Source organism: Odontesthes bonariensis, chromosome 2 (assembly GCF_027942865.1).
Source record: "Odontesthes bonariensis isolate fOdoBon6 chromosome 2, fOdoBon6.hap1, whole genome shotgun sequence".
Lineage (NCBI taxonomy): Eukaryota > Metazoa > Chordata > Actinopteri > Atheriniformes > Atherinopsidae > Odontesthes > Odontesthes bonariensis.
This window is the reverse complement of record NC_134507.1, coordinates 45,208,638-45,226,102: the sequence shown is the minus strand read 5'-3', so window position 1 is coordinate 45,226,102 and position 17,465 is coordinate 45,208,638. Positions and strand designations below refer to the sequence as shown.

At 45.0% G+C, this 17,465-nt stretch overlaps 1 protein-coding gene across 3 annotated transcripts in view; it reads left to right on the top strand.

Annotated features, from left to right (window-relative positions):
• Positions 1–17,465, top strand: part of piezo1 (piezo type mechanosensitive ion channel component 1 (Er blood group)) — a 146,516-nt gene that overhangs the window by 88,414 nt on the left and 40,637 nt on the right. For all 3 annotated transcript variants that reach the window (XM_075482342.1, XM_075482335.1, XM_075482351.1), the window contains exons 18-24: positions 6,342–6,508; positions 7,331–7,507; positions 8,367–8,492; positions 14,990–15,190; positions 15,426–15,630; positions 15,844–15,948; positions 16,201–16,357. In XM_075482342.1, the coding sequence (XP_075338457.1) occupies positions 6,342–6,508; positions 7,331–7,507; positions 8,367–8,492; positions 14,990–15,190; positions 15,426–15,630; positions 15,844–15,948; positions 16,201–16,357 (1,138 nt within the window). The remainder of the gene's footprint in view (positions 1–6,341; positions 6,509–7,330; positions 7,508–8,366; positions 8,493–14,989; positions 15,191–15,425; positions 15,631–15,843; positions 15,949–16,200; positions 16,358–17,465) is intronic.

Below are 17,465 nucleotides of genomic sequence, written 5' to 3'. Positions count from 1 at the left end.
CAGGATCCACTGAACCTACTCCTGCAGATTCTGAAGCAGAGCCAACAGACGGAGCTCTAATAATGGAGGGAGCTGACAATCCTCCAGTTCATAAATGTGTGTGCACAGTGTTCTACAAGTAATGAATTTCAAAATATGACATACGTAGGGAGATCTTAATAGTGATTATGGTCCATTTTCTGACTTACCTGTCATGGAGGCTGATGGCAGTCCAAACAACACTGCATAAAAGTTCTTGTGTTCTGGGATCCACGGGATATCTGTAGATATACTAATACTGTTTTTGTGTATTACTGTATGATCTCATTATGTAAATGGAAATTTAATAGGCTTACCTCGAACAGCAAATACAGGAGGGGGGAGTTCTGTGGCCCACTCACACCTCCCTGTCTCTGTGACTTCATCTTGGTGTGCATTTCCAGCAATTCCTTTCGTGTTGGATTTAATTTGAAAAGGCCATACAGAAGTCATATTATTCCACTATAATGTGAAGCCATTGGGGGATACATAACTATTACTCACTATGCATTACAGTGTGTACAACTATGGTGGAATAAAAGTGAAGTCATTATAAAACATTTCTAATCAATAGCTAATGCCAATGATAGTTTGATGGAAGTGAAATTAGTCAGAGTAAATCATTTACCTGAGAAGGTGAGAAGGTAATCAGGTTTGTGCGTGTTCTAACAATAAACACGCTATAACTATCCTCCTGATTATCAGCAGGTCTGAGAGTCTGTGGGCCTGCAGAACTCTATCCTCCTGATTATCAGCAGGTCTGAGAGTCTGTGGGCCTGTAGAACTCTATCCTCCTGATTATCTGCAGGTCTGAGAGTCTGTGGGCCTGCAGAACTCTATCCTCCTGATTATCAGCAGGTCTGAGAGTCTGTGGGCCTGCAGAACTCTATCCTCCTGATTATCTGCAGGTCTGAGTGTCTGTGGGCCTGCAGAACTCTATCCTCCTGATTATCAGCAGGTCTGAGAGTCTGTGGGCCTGCAGAACTCTATCCTCCTGATTATCAGCAGGTCTGAGAGTCTGTGGGCCTGCAGAACTCTATCCTCCTGATTATCAGCAGGTCTGAGAGTCTGTGGGCCTGCAGAACTCTATCCTCCTGATTATCAGCAGGTCTGAGTGTCTGTGGGCCTGCAGAACTCTATCCTCCTGATTATCTGCAGATCTGAGAGTCTGTGGGCCTGCAGAACTCTATCCTCCTGATTATCTGCAGGTCTGAGAGTCTGTGGGCCTGCAGAACTCTATCCTCCTGATTATCTGCAGATCTGAGTGTCTGTGGGCCTGCAGAACTCTATCCTCCTGATTATCTGCAGGTCTGAGAGTCTGTGGGCCTGCAGAACTCTATCCTCCTGATTATCTGCAGGTCTGAGAGTCTGTGGGCCTGGAGAACTCTATCCTCCTGATTATCTGCAGGTCTGAGTGTCTGTGGGTCTGCAGAACTCTATCCTCCTGATTATCAGCAGGTCTGAGAGTCTGTGGGCCTGCAGAACTCTATCCTCCTGATTATCTGCAGGTCTGAGAGTCTGTGGGCCTGCAGAACTCTATCCTCCTGATTATCTGCAGGTCTGAGAGTCTGTGGGCCTGCAGAACTCTATCCTCCTGATTATCTGCAGGTCTGAGAGTCTGTGGGCCTGCAGAACTCTATCCTCCTGATTATCAGCAGGTCTGAGAGTCTGTGGGTCTGCAGAACTCTATCCTCCTGATTATCAGCAGGTCTGAGAGTCTGTGGGCCTGCAGAACTCTATCCTCCTGATTATCAGCAGGTCTGAGAGTCTGTGGGCCTGCAGAACTCTATCCTCCTGATTATCTGCAGGTCTGAGAGTCTGTGGGCCTGCAGAACTCTATCCTCCTGATTATCAGCAGGTCTGAGAGTCTGTGGGCCTGCAGAACTCTATCCTCCTGATTATCAGCAGGTCTGAGAGTCTGTGGGTCTGCAGAACTCTATCCTCCTGATTATCAGCAGGTCTGAGAGTCTGTGGGCCTGCAGAACTCTATCCTCCTGATTATCTGCAGGTCTGAGTGTCTGTGGGCCTGCAGAACTCTATCCTCCTGATTATCTGCAGGTCTGAGTGTCTGTGGGCCTGCAGAACTCTATCCTCCTGATTATCAGCAGGTCTGAGAGTCTGTGGGCCTGCAGAACTCTATCCTGATTATCAGCAGGTCTGAGAGTCTGTGGGCCTGCAGAACTCTATCCTCCTGATTATCTGCAGGTCTGAGAGTCTGTGGGCCTGCAGAACTCTATCCTCCTGATTATCAGCAGGTCTGAGTGTCTGTGGGCCTGCAGAACTCTATCCTCCTGATTATCAGCAGGTCTGAGAGTCTGTGGGCCTGCAGAACTCTATCCTCCTGATTATCTGCAGGTCTGAGAGTCTGTGGGACTGCAGAACTCTATCCTCCTGATTATCAGCAGGTCTGAGAGTCTGTGGGCCTGCAGAACTCTATCCTCCTGATTATCAGCAGGTCTGAGAGTCTGTGGGCCTGCAGAACTCTATCCTCCTGATTATCAGCAGGTCTGAGAGTCTGTGGGCCTGCAGAACTCTATCCTCCTGATTATCTGCAGGTCTGAGTGTCTGTGGGCCTGCAGAACTCTATCCTCCTGATTATCAGCAGGTCTGAGAGTCTGTGGGCCTGCAGAACTCTATCCTCCTGATTATCAGCAGGTCTGAGAGTCTGTGGGCCTGCAGAACTCTATCCTCCTGATTATCAGCAGGTCTGAGAGTCTGTGGGCCTGCAGAACTCTATCCTCCTGATTATCAGCAGGTCTGAGTGTCTGTGGGCCTGCAGAACTCTATCCTCCTGATTATCTGCAGATCTGAGAGTCTGTGGGCCTGCAGAACTCTATCCTCCTGATTATCTGCAGGTCTGAGAGTCTGTGGGCCTGCAGAACTCTATCCTCCTGATTATCTGCAGATCTGAGTGTCTGTGGGCCTGCAGAACTCTATCCTCCTGATTATCTGCAGGTCTGAGAGTCTGTGGGCCTGCAGAACTCTATCCTCCTGATTATCTGCAGGTCTGAGAGTCTGTGGGCCTGGAGAACTCTATCCTCCTGATTATCTGCAGGTCTGAGTGTCTGTGGGTCTGCAGAACTCTATCCTCCTGATTATCAGCAGGTCTGAGAGTCTGTGGGCCTGCAGAACTCTATCCTCCTGATTATCTGCAGGTCTGAGAGTCTGTGGGCCTGCAGAACTCTATCCTCCTGATTATCTGCAGGTCTGAGAGTCTGTGGGCCTGCAGAACTCTATCCTCCTGATTATCTGCAGGTCTGAGAGTCTGTGGGCCTGCAGAACTCTATCCTCCTGATTATCTGCAGGTCTGAGTGTCTGTGGGCCTGCAGAACTCTATCCTCCTGATTATCTGCAGGTCTGAGAGTCTGTGGGCCTGCAGAACTCTATCCTCCTGATTATCAGCAGGTCTTAGAGTCTGTGGGTCTGCAGAACTCTATCCTCCTGATTATCAGCAGGTCTGAGAGTCTGTGGGCCTGCAGAACTCTATCCTCCTGATTATCAGCAGGTCTGAGAGTCTGTGGGCCTGCAGAACTCTATCCTCCTGATTATCTGCAGGTCTGAGAGTCTGTGGGCCTGCAGAACTCTATCCTCCTGATTATCAGCAGGTCTGAGAGTCTGTGGGCCTGCAGAACTCTATCCTCCTGATTATCAGCAGGTCTGAGAGTCTGTGGGTCTGCAGAACTCTATCCTCCTGATTATCAGCAGGTCTGAGAGTCTGTGGGCCTGCAGAACTCTATCCTCCTGATTATCTGCAGGTCTGAGTGTCTGTGGGCCTGCAGAACTCTATCCTCCTGATTATCTGCAGGTCTGAGTGTCTGTGGGCCTGCAGAACTCTATCCTCCTGATTATCAGCAGGTCTGAGAGTCTGTGGGCCTGCAGAACTCTATCCTGATTATCAGCAGGTCTGAGAGTCTGTGGGCCTGCAGAACTCTATCCTCCTGATTATCTGCAGGTCTGAGAGTCTGTGGGCCTGCAGAACTCTATCCTCCTGATTATCAGCAGGTCTGAGTGTCTGTGGGCCTGCAGAACTCTATCCTCCTGATTATCAGCAGGTCTGAGAGTCTGTGGGCCTGCAGAACTCTATCCTCCTGATTATCTGCAGGTCTGAGAGTCTGTGGGACTGCAGAACTCTATCCTCCTGATTATCAGCAGGTCTGAGAGTCTGTGGGCCTGCAGAACTCTATCCTCCTGATTATCAGCAGGTCTGAGAGTCTGTGGGCCTGCAGAACTCTATCCTCCTGATTATCTGCAGGTCTGAGAGTCTGTGGGCCTGCAGAACTCTATCCTCCTGATTATCTGCAGGTCTGAGAGTCTGTGGGCCTGCAGAACTCTATCCTCCTGATTATCTGCAGGTCTGAGAGTCTGTGGGCCTGCAGAACTCTATCCTCCTGATTATCAGCAGGTCTGAGAGTCTGTGGGCCTGGAGAACTCTATCCTCCTGATTATCAGCAGGTCTGAGTGTCTGTGGGCCTGCAGAACTCTATCCTCCTGATTATCAGCAGGTCTGAGAGTCTGTGGGCCTGCAGAACTCTATCCTCCTGATTATCTGCAGGTCTGAGAGTCTGTGGGCCTGCAGAACTCTATCCTCCTGATTATCAGCAGGTCTGAGAGTCTGTGGGCCTGCAGAACTCTATCCTCCTGATTATCTGCAGGTCTGAGAGTCTGTGGGTCTGCAGAACTCTATCCTCCTGATTATCAGCAGGTCTGAGAGTCTGTGGGCCTGCAGAACTCTATCCTCCTGATTATCTGCAGGTCTGAGAGTCTGTGGGTCTGCAGAACTCTATCCTCCTGATTATCAGCAGGTCTGAGAGTCTGTGGGCCTGGAGAACTCTATCCTCCTGATTATCAGCAGGTCTGAGAGTCTGTGGGCCTGTAGAACTCTATCCTCCTGATTATCTGCAGGTCTGAGAGTCTGTGGGCCTGCAGAACTCTATCCTCCTGATTATCAGCAGGTCTGAGTGTCTGTGGGACTGCAGAACTCTATCCTCCTGATTATCAGCAGGTCTGAGAGTCTGTGGGCCTGCAGAACTCTATCCTGATTATCAGCAGGTCTGAGTGTCTGTGGGACTGCAGAACTCTATCCTCCTGATTATCTGCAGGTCTGAGAGTCTGTGGGCCTGCAGAACTCTATCCTCCTGATTATCAGCAGGTCTGAGTGTCTGTGGGCCTGCAGAACTCTATCCTCCTGATTATCTGCAGGTCTGAGAGTCTGTGGGCCTGCAGAACTCTATCCTCCTGATTATCAGCAGGTCTGAGAGTCTGTGGGCCTGCAGAACTCTATCCTCCTGATTATCTGCAGGTCTGAGAGTCTGTGGGCCTGCAGAACTCTATCCTCCTGATTATCAGCAGGTCTGAGAGTCTGTGGGCCTGCAGAACTCTATCCTCCTGATTATCAGCAGGTCTGAGAGTCTGTGGGCCTGCAGAACTCTATCCTCCTGATTATCAGCAGGTCTGAGAGTCTGTGGGTCTGCAGAACTCTATCCTCCTGATTATCAGCAGGTCTGAGAGTCTGTGGGCCTGCAGAACTCTATCCTCCTGATTATCTGCAGGTCTGAGAGTCTGTGGGCCTGCAGAACTCTATCCTCCTGATTATCAGCAGGTCTGAGAGTCTGTGGGCCTGCAGAACTCTATCCTCCTGATTATCAGCAGGTCTGAGAGTCTGTGGGCCTGCAGAACTCTATCCTCCTGATTATCAGCAGGTCTGAGAGTCTGTGGGCCTGCAGAACTCTATCCTCCTGATTATCTGCAGGTCTGAGAGTCTGTGGGCCTGCAGAACTCTATCCTCCTGATTATCAGCAGGTCTGAGAGTCTGTGGGCCTGCAGAACTCTATCCTCCTGATTATCAGCAGGTCTGAGAGTCTGTGGGCCTGCAGAACTCTATCCTCCTGATTATCAGCAGGTCTGAGAGTCTGTGGGTCTGCAGAACTCTATCCTCCTGATTATCAGCAGGTCTGAGAGTCTGTGGGCCTGCAGAACCCTATCCTCCTGATTATCAGCAGGTCTGAGAGTCTGTGGGTCTGCAGAACTCTATCCTCCTGATTATCAGCAGGTCTGAGAGTCTGTGGGCCTGCAGAACTCTATCCTCCTGATTATCAGCAGGTCTGAGAGTCTGTGGGCCTGCAGAACTCTAAATCTAGGCCTTAGTCCTTAAGACTTATAAAATGAATAATCACCACATTGACTCTTTTTTGAGTATTTTTGAGTACACTCAACATTGCAAATATTTTTGAAAGCGTGTATGATTTTTGTTCATGAGTGTGTGTTTTTCCTGTCTCCCCCAGCCCATTTGCTCTTTTCATTAACCCATTCATTCTCTTCTTCAGTGGAGTTGATGCCCAGTAAATGGGGTCTAGTGATGGACAGGCTGCTGGTCTTGTCCACGAGGTTCTCCAACGTTCTTTCCAGAATTCAAGTGTTTCTCTGGAGGCTTTTGGAACTTCACATCCTCAAGATGGTGGCCTTTTTTACTGTGTGGGTTGCACTTGAAGAGGTAATAGCAGGGTAACCATAGCAGCAGAGAATGAATGAAACACCACACAGCCATCAATTTCTGTTTTTCTTGTTGTACAACTCGTTTTTGCTGCTAAGCTCTGAGATGAATGAGATGCAGTGTACATATATGTGTCCTCCAACAAAGGTTGATTGTACAGGTCACTTGTTCATGCAGCAATTATAAAAAATGCAACTTCTATCATTCAAATAATTATGGGCATTTTGAAAACTCGTGTTGACACATCACCTTGGCATCCTGCTAAAAGGAGTGCTGTGACATAATAATAGGATTGTTAAAAACATGTATTTGATCTTTTTTTACCTGTAACCAAATAGTTTTAGTTAGTGCTCCAAACCAGGAAACTGTTTTGCCTCACTAAGTTGTCATGACGTGTACACGGAGAATAAACCCAGAGAAAAGAGGGAAGGACTGAAAGCAGGGAGGTGAATAAACTGTTGCATCATGGTTTAACCTGAAGTCCCCTGATTTGAAAGTGCTGTGTGTACTGGTTCCGCTGTGCTCCTTAAGAGAACTTTGCAGCTTGCCTTAGTCATGTTTGAAGGTAAAAAGATCAACATGGTCACATCTTTGTTCAATAGGGGGGCTGGATAGTGTAATGGTAAGATTGCCTAACCCCCTTACCCTACCAGTGGAAGTCGCTTTGGATAAAAGCGTCTACCTAAGAAATCAACAGAAACAATGAAAGTGGGCTCTGGTTTAGAGGACATTCCTGAACTGCATGAACAAATGACCTCACACCTTTGTTCATATTTTTGCATTCTGATTTAAAAGTTGTTCCTTTTCTTTATGTTTCTGCAGCCATCTGTAATGAATCTGGTCCTGGTGGTGTTGTGGTCTCTGGCTATGCCCTATTGTCGCTTCAGACCTATGGCCTCTTGCCTGTCGACTGTCTGGGTGTGCGTTATCATCGTCTGTAAGATGCTGTACCAACTCAGTGTTGTCAACCCCGATGAGTACTCCCGGAACTGTAGCAGGGTAAGACACCAAAATCTCATCCCTCAGCAGCTATTTTGCTAACACCCTGGAGCAGATATTTTTGAACTTTTAAGAGACTCATTTCCAAGCGATTCATTTGATCAAATGTATTTAGACATATAAAATCATAACTTGCAGTTAAAAGGGGTTATTTGTGATTTGCATGTAGTCATTGAGGAGTCTGCATGTTCTCGTTAATCGTTAAAAAACATGCATGTTAGGTTAACTGGTGTCTCTGTGTGGTCCTGTGATGGACTGGTGACCTGTCCAGGGTGTACCCTGCCTCTCTCCCAATGACAGCTGGGATAGGCTGCAGCCCCCCGCAACCCTAAATTGGATTAAGAGGGTATAGAAAATGGATGGATGTAGTAATTTAGCAGATGATTTTTACAAGTGAGGAACACTAATGAATCTTCAATACAGTCAGAAACCTGTTTGCAGCAGTCAATTTTTTATTCTTATTTCCCATCCCAAATAAGTTCACTTTACATAGCTTGATTTCAATTTTTTGGAATGAAGTACATCTGTGCCAGGGTTGGACAATGTAGCTAAAAGTTACCTCTGCTGTATGCTGTATGTTAATGTGACTGCATTCCCTGTAAAGTTGTTGTCATTCACATATATTTCTGTTATCAGACAAAGCAATAAGTCTAAAATAGTGTGTGCTCAGTCAGCATTCACATTCACCAGCAGGCACCGATTTTACAAATACTTCCTGATTCGATAACATCCTGTAAGCATCAGTGCTTTCATTTCCACTGGATTCTGAATGCACTAAAATTGTTATCTCACACGGGTCGTACACAGGTCGCACACGGGTCACAATCATGAATTTCTTCATTTCGCTTTTCTTTTACAGCCTCTCACAAACAATACGAACCTGTTACCAGAGGAGATGATGAACTCTTCACTGTATAAGGAGCCTGTGGATCCAGCCAGATGGTTTGGCATCAGGAAAGATGCTACTGCACTGGGATATAGTAAGGTAAATTAGATTCATAGTTGATATACCTTGCTTGTAGATCAATGAATGAACAGTATAAACATTTACATTATCTAGATAAAGCTGAAAAGTTCTCAACATCTCAATGTTTCACAAAACTACAGTGGCTTGCAAAAGTATTCACACCCTTTGAACTTTTCAAATTTTGTCACGTTACGGCCACAAACATAGATATATTTTATTGGAATTTTATGTGAAAGACCAACACAAGGTGGCACACAATTGTGAAGTACAAAGGAATTTATACATGATTTTAAATGTTTTTTACAGATAAAAAACTGAGAAGTGCGGTGTGCAAAAGTATTCAGCCCCATGTGTCTCTGAGTGCAACCAGCTTCCTTCAGAAGTTGCCTGATGATTGCTGAACGAACGAATGTTGACCTAATGACTAAATAGAGTCCACCTGTGTGTAATCTAATCTCAGTACAAATACAGCTGTTCTGGGACGGCCTCAGAGGTTTGTTAAGAGAATATCGGGGAGCAAACAGCTCAAGGAACGCACCAGGCAGGTCAGGGATAAAGTTGTTGAGTTTAATTCAGGGTTAGGCTATAAAAAGATTTCCCAAGCTTTGAACATCTCACGGAGCCCTGTTCAATCCATCATCCGGAAATGGAAAGAGTAAAGCACAACTGCAAACCTACCAGACACCACCGTCCACCTAGACTTACAGGCCGAGCAAGGAGATGCAGCCAAGAGGCCCCTGGGGGCTCTGGAATTCAATTCAATTCAATTCATTTTTATTTATATAGCGCCAAATACAACAAATGTCATCTCAAGGCACTTAGATAATAAAGTCCAATTCAAGCCAATTGGAATTCAATTCATTGTAATCATAATTATTCATAAAATAATCCAATTCGTTCATATAGAGCCAATTCAAAAACAGTTTCCTAGCTAAGAAAACCAACAGATTGCACTGAAAACTTTTTCTTTTTCGGTCCAATCTCCCGGCCTGAGCGTGCCTGAGGCGACTGTGGAGAGAAACGACTCCCTTTTAACAGGAAGAAACCTCTGGCAGAACCAGACTCAGGAAGGGTGGCCATCCGCCTCGACCAGCTGGGGTTTGAGAAGACAGAAAGGGGGGGGGGGGGGGGGGGGGGGGGGAGGGGGGCACTGTAACACCATTCAAAGGATATCTGTTGGAACAGGGAAACACGAGTTAATGACCACAATAATATCACATATACATAAAGAGAGTAAAGTGAGGAAAGGTGTGACAGATGAGGCCCCCCAGCAGGCTGGGCCTATAGCAGCTTAACTATGGGATGTTTCAGGATCACCTGAGCCATCCCTAACTATAAGCTTTATAAAAAAGGAAAGTTTTAAGCCTGGTCTTAAAAGTGGAAAGGGTGTCTGCTTCCCGGACATTTACTGGCAGCTTATTCCACAAAGAGGGGCCTGATAACTGAAGGCTCTGCCTCCCAAACTGGCAGCTGGTTCCACAGAGGGGCCTGATAACTGAAGGCTCTGCCTCCCAAACTGGCAGCTTATTCCACAAAGAGGGGCCTGATAACTGAAGGCTCTGCCTCCCAAACTGGCAGCTGGTTCTACAGAGAGGGGCCTGATAACTGAAGGCTCTGCCTCCCAAACTGGCAGCTGGTTCCACAGAGGGGCCTGAAAACTGAAGGCTCTGCCTCCCAAACTGGCAGCTGGTTCCACAGAGGGGCCTGATAACTGAAGGCTCTGCCTCCCATTCTACTTTTAGAAACTCTGGGAACCTCAAGTAAACCTGCAGTTTGGGAACGAAGTGCTCTGTTAGGAAAATATCTTACAATGAGATCTTTAAGATATGATGGAGCTCGGTCATTAAGAGTTTTATATGTAAGGAGAAGAATCTTAAATTCTATTCTGAATTTAACAGGGAGCCAATGAAGAGAAGCTAAAACTGGAGAAATATGATCTCTGCTGTTAGTTCTCATCAGAACTCTGGCTGCAGCATTTTGGATCAGCTGGAGGCTTTTCAGAGAATATGTGGGACAGCCCAATAATAAAGAATTACAGTAGTCCAATCCTGAAGTAACAAATGCATGGACTAGTTTTTCTGCATCACTCTGAGACAGGATGTTCCTGATTTTAACAATATTACGAAGATGAAAGAAGGCAGTCCTAGAAACCTGTTTTATATGCGAGTCAAATGATAAGTTCTGGTCAAAAATAACTCCAAGGTTCCTCACTGTAGAACTAGAAGCCAAGGAAATACCATCTAGAGTAACTATATAGCTAGACAATTTCTCCCTGAAACGCTCAGGTCCAAAGATAACGACTTCAGTTTTGTCTGAATTTAGAAGCAGACAGTTCTGAGTCATCCAGGTCTTTATGTCTTTAAGACATGCTTGTAGTCTGACCAACCTATTGGGTTCATCTGGTTTTATAGATAAGTACAGCTGAGTATCATCAGCATAGCAATGGAAATTTATGCCATGCTGTCTAATAATGTTACCTAATGGAAGCATGTATAAAGTGAAAAGAATCGGTCCAAGCACAGAACCCTGAGGTACTCCATGACTTACTCTGGTGTGTGAGGAAGATTCTTCATTTACAAGAACAAACTGAAATCTATCAGATAAATATGACTTAAACCAGCCTAATGCAGTTCCTTTAATCCCAATAACATGTTCAAGTCTGTGTAATAAGATACTGTGATCGACCGTATCAAATGCAGCACTGAGATCCAACAGGACAAGCACAGACACAAGTCCGCTATCAGAGGCTAAGAGGAGATCATTGGTAACTTTCAGCAGTGCTGTTTCTGTGCTATGATGCACTCTGAATCCTGACTGAAACTCTTCAAACAGATTATTTCTGTGGAAATGATCACAAAGCTGAGCTGCAAAGAACAGAGAAGAACAGAGAACAGAACTCTCTGGAAGAACAGAGATCCACAGCTCAGGTGCGGGAATCTGTCCTCAGGACAACTATTGGGCTTCATGGAAGAGTGGCATGAAAGAAAACCATTGTTAAAAAACCAGAAGAAGTCCTGTTTGCAGTTTGCCAGAAGCCATGTGGGGGACACAGCAAACATGTGGAAGAAGGTGCTCTGCTCAGATGAGACCAAAATTGAACTTTTTGGCCTAAATGCCAACATACATTAAGTTCAAGTGGTGTGAATACTTTTGCAAGCCACTGTATTTGGTGCAATCACCTTTGTCTTTTTAATAAGCACCAGTTTTCTTTGGCAGTACTTGTAATCAGTAGTTGTAATGTGGGATGTCCACGTTTTAAGATGCTTTTCTGCTCACAAGACCACACTGTCATGATGCGTTAAGGGAGGACCCAGGTGCAGAGCCAAAAAGTGAAGTTAAACAGATTTATTTTCAAAATATAAACAAAAGGCGCAGCAAGACTGAAAAAACTACACTGAACATAAAACAAAGAAAATAACAAAACCAGGACGAATACTTGCGGGACAGGACCGACGAGGAAAACCATGAACCAGGGGCGTAGGACAGGAAATTCAGACATAGAAGACGAGGAATACAGACTAGGATTTCAGATAAGTAAGACAAAGGATCCGGCGAGGAGTGGTGGAACTAGAAAGGCATATACGGATCTTATTGCTCTTTTTCTCCTGAGATTGTAAGCTCTTGAATCCCTCCATGTTATGTTCTGCTTTTCCTTTTTTGGTTGTTTTGTTCTGGAAAAATGCTTTCCAGTGCCACTGAATCTGGCTGGGGCTGGGAATCTTTTAACATGAAGATGAGCCGCATTCGGACAGAGCAGTTCTGATAGCTGTCCTTCCCCAGCGGAACTGTTTCAGTTTGCATTCCCACATGAGTCGGACCAGGTCGGGACTGATGCTGCGCAGCCGTCTGCGACAGCGACGTGTTACTTTAGCGCCACATTCAACAACAAAACAGAACAAAACAAAACCCGGTAAAAGTAAGGAGAGAAGAAAAAACACCACCAAGAAGCTAACATGGAGAGCGGGGAGGCCACCGTGTTCATGGTCTGCATGATGGTGATATTAATCATGGACAATCACATCAGGCGTCTAACATGGAGGCTGGAAGAGCTCACAGAGAGAGTCAGGAGACGCAGGATGGAGCGCAGGCCATACTTCTTGGTTTCATGAAGGAAGGAGAGCAGAGCGCCGCAGACAAAGGAGACCAAGTGGAGGTTTAACTTATTAAACACGCCAAGGTTGTGTCCGTGTCGTATGAGGAAACATTTCAGCCTGACAACATGACAAGGGGCGGAGCTACCGACCACCAAACACCTCCATCAGATGTGTCTATAGAACCCAGAACAGACCCAGCTGAGGAGAAGGGCTGTGGTCCCAAGTTCCTGTATGTGCAAATGCGGGAGAAAACGGCCCCGTGGATTAAAAGGTAAATAGGAACTGCCAAAGGTTCCTACGGTGGGAATGCACCTCAACATGTCCAGGAGTGGCAGCCTCAACAGTCTTTAAACAATTGCTCAAAGGATCCACAGAAAACTAACTGTTGATGTTCATGAAGTAGAGGGATATGAGATGGTCAAATTAAAGCCTGGATTTGAGCCAAGTTAAAATGTTGTGAAGGGATTTTGAATAAGCACTACATTCAAGAATACACAGACATCTTGCAGCTGTTGGCTGGAAGAGCGGTCAAGCATTTCCCTGTTGGACAGTACCCACTTGAGGGTATCTATTTTGAAGGATGACAGAAAAATGTTTTGCCTTTTCATATTTTTGTTAAAAGAATGGTGAATAAGACTAGAAAATTTCTGAAGAAATTTAGAAGGGGCCTGCCAAAGTGTGCGTATCGCTCAACCAATCACGGCTGCTCAGGAATGGTTCGCAAGGCCTAAAGAAGAAGCATTCAAGCCTAAACGGTATCAAAGGATGACATGGATGCTTCTTCTTAACACATTGACTCCCAAGTCACGTAAAACTACGTTTTTACTGCCCATGCGTTGGCTCCCAAACCGTAAAAATACGTTTTTATGTTTTTTTTATGGATTCTGAATCTATACATTCTAATGCACATTCTGTGTGATTTTTGTAATTATGTGATGAACAGAACTGACATAGATGGCAGTCAAAAACTGGTGTCATTATCTGGACATTTTGATCATTACGCCAATGGCTTTGCGTCAACTCAAGAACAATTTTGATAACGCTGCATTGATTGTTGTGCATTTCCGCATTTTGTCCAATCGCACGTGTCGGTTTCCAGAGGGTGACAGTAAAGTAACATAAACAAACAACAAGAAGGAGAAGAAGACACGCGACAAGTCAGGAGGCGGTCTTATGAACAGGTTAGCTTAGCTTAGCTTTGCAACGTGCTGCGATCACGCTTGGAGGGAAAGGGAAGCCGATATCTCAGTTTGTTGTTGATTTTGGTGGATACCCGCCTTGGTTTAGCTAAGGATAGCTCGCTAATGGCGGCACCTAGAGACACGCAGTTTTGACCCACAAAGAGTTTAAAGTCTCAGCTTTCAAACGAGCCATAACATGTTTCAGTGGCCCTATCACATAATATGCTGTGACTGTACAAAAAACGTCAAAAAATGGTTTAGAACGCTGGGATTCTTCGACATAATTCCGTAAACACCGCCGGTATTCAATGTGTTAAAGCGGCGAACTGTCCCTTTAAAGAGGCGAACTGTCCCTTTAAAGCGGCGAACTGTCCCTTTAAAGCGGCAAACTGTCCCTTTAAAGAGGCAAACTGTCCCTTTAAAGAGGCAAACTGTCCCTTTAAAGCGGTTAATTGTGCTGTTGAAACTTCAAAGGACTGGCTGGGCCACTAATAACCTTGTTTCTATGGTAATTAATCTCCCTCATTTAACTGACAGTTAAGCTGCTGCCACACTAATTATATGAGACTCAGGCTTCTCAGAGCCAAAAAACCTCTACGAACAGAATTAAAATGGGGATTTGAGGTCTTTGAGCCCCGACATCTCTTTGCTCTGAGGGGCTCTGAGAGCAAACGGTCAGCCCTAGATGAAATATGAAAACATTTTAAGAATCCCAACATGCGTGCCTATATTATGACAGTACATAATGGCATTGGAGCGATATTTGTAGGTGTGAGGGCGATTCGAAAATGAATCTGAGGTCAGAACTCTCGCTCTTCTCACACTCTAATGAAATGGCACTAGGGCCCGCATTAATGTGGACGGAAGAATAAATATATATATAAAGAGACACGTTTTCAATGTTAAATCCCATAGACTTTTGCCAACGGAATAGTAATAGGTGCCTTGCCATGCATTTGCATGGAGGCCCCAATTATGCGATCATTTCAGTTGTATCAGATTTATCTGTTGTCACTCCGTTAAAGCGGATCCATATGGGAACTGTTGGCTTTTTAAGATGATTTTAAAAAAAGCTAACAGTTCACATGTGGTGTTCTAACACTTTTTAAAGGACTGTTGATCAGCACGAGTCAAAGCCTGATAAGCAAATCCAAAAACAGCTGTGGCTCAGGAGGTGGTCTTCTGCCCCACAACAAACCCATTCCTTTCTGTTGATTTGTGTCTTGCATGTTTTTTGCAGAACCATTTAATTGTGCTGATGCTGTTGGTCTTTGAGGCAACAGTGTGTCGTCACCAAACTCACCATTACCGTCAGCTCCAGCGATCCCCCCCACCCATCCCGTCTCTGTTCCCCTCTGCAACCAGAGACACGTTACACAACGGGCTCATTCCCTGTTTCAAGTACCTCGTCAACTACAGCTTTTACAAGTTTGGATTAGAGGTAGGTGATCATGTTCAGGTAGATGCTGCTTTATACAAAGGTTGACTGTTTGAACCAGAAAATAATCGAAACATATTTAACAACATAACTTTTAAAAGAGTTTACTCCAGCAGTTATCTTCATGAAAAAGATGACATGCAACTAGGATTTAATCTGGCAAACTTTCTAGAGCATCATGTTTGTTGTATTCTTTTGTTTCATTTAAATCTCATCCTATTCATTTTTTAAATTAAAGATATGCTTCCTGATGACGGTGAACGTGATTGGCCAGAGAATGAACTTTTTAGTTATAATCCATGGCTGTTGGATGGTTGCCATCTTGGTGAGGCGGCAGCGAGCAGCTATTTCCAGGATCTGGCCCAAATATTGTCTCTTTCTGTCAATCTTCATGATTTACCAGTATGTGCTGTGTGTGGGCATACCGCCTGTTCTTTGTCTCGGTAAGTCCTCATTTATTTCATTTCTTGTGAAAATGAAGGGACACTGTTTCAGTGCCTGGTCAGTGTACATTTGTAGATACAGTGAGGACTAGTCTTTTCATTATTTTGATCAAAGTCCAAAGAAAACTAGTTTATTTAATAGTTTACTATGGTAAATTGTTGTTGAATTGAATACACTAAATAACTCTACTTATTGTACTTTTTTTCCTGCAGACTACCCATGGCGGTGGAACACACAAGTGTTGATGAATTCAGCTCTCATTAAATGGATCTATCTGCCTGACTTCTACACGGTGCCTAACTCCAAGAATCTGATGGGTCAGTATCTGTGTCTGCGTGTGTTATCTATGATGAAGATCTATGAAGTGCTGTTCAACCTAATCTTTGCTTTCAGTCTTTGTCGATGTGGTGTGCATTCACAAAGAACTGCTTCCATCAATAAAACACAACATCCAATGTCTGTGCTCTCCTTTATGTGACTTGGTTTCCTATCACAAGCTGGATAGAGTGTGAGATCAGAGGCATAAAGCAGGGTTTCAGGAAGATGATGCTGAGTTTTTTCCTCCACAGCGGACTTTGTGCTGCTGATGTGTGCGTCCCAGCAGTGGAAGGTGTTTGAGTGTGAGCACACAGAGGAGTGGATGGTTCTAGCAGGAGAAAACACTGACGCACCTGAACCAATGGAGGGTCGACTGTTTAACCCTGCACCGAACTTCATCAACTGCAGGTAAATGCAGTGTTCCTCTGCGTCTGAACCAGCTGTTTGTCAGCTGCATTCATGTTGTCAAAAGCTTTTAGTTCCAATCCCCCTGCTTCCAAACGGATTGAGATCATTCCATCTGTCTCAGTGTATACTCAGATATACATCTATCACACAGTATCTTCAGATACTTGCCTTTTGAAATAGTTATCTGAAACATTGTTGATGGGAATCCTACAAATGTAATTATCAAACTGTGCACAAGTGAGGAACTTGACTCCCCAATAGCTAGTTAAGGATAACTCTGTAAGTCCTTTTAATGGGCAGATGGGAAACAGATATCAATAGCGAATGGGAATTTTTAGGGAACTGGAACAAGACAAGACCCTGATGGTCCGTCCTGCTCTTTGTGTCTACAGTTTGTTCTTTATTCAGGAGAAAGTCCCCTTTCCCTGAGGGAAAAATCTATTTACACAAAAGTTCATATTTAGTTTTATGCTCTGTACTACAGAAATTTGAAAAAAAGCTTTGATTCAATTTTATTTCTTAACAGGACAGTGCACATTAATAACAGTATATTTGTAACATGCCAGAGTTAGCCAAAGGCTAGCTTTCATCTGTAGTCCTGGTGGCCAGTTGTACTGGCACCCTAAAAAAACATGGAATGTTAAAGCTATGGTAGGTAATCCTAGAGAGCTAGCAAGAGAGCTAGCAAGATTCGAAAGTGGCCCCTCCTCTAAGCTCCACCCCCCCTCCCCATTCCGTCAGTGCTTCATCCAAAGCCGGTAGAACCGCGTGCGCACACGGAGCAGGGAGCCGACAGAGGGGGGCGTAGGCAGAAAGCAGAGGCATCTGATTGGTTTTTTGTAGGCGCTCCAATCCGAGATCAGCGCTGATCTCGGATTGGATCAGCGCTGATCTCGGATTGGTCAGCTTTTTCTCAGTCCTGCAGCTGCCACAGAGGTCTGATTATTTTCGTCCCTTTTTCTAAATACATCTTGTATAGATTTCTCTCAGGATAGACGGACCATTTCACCCAGTATTACAAAATGTGTTTCTGAACAGGATTACCAACCATGTCTTTAAACAATAAAATCATCAACAATTAAGAATGACATATTAAAACAGTGTTAGT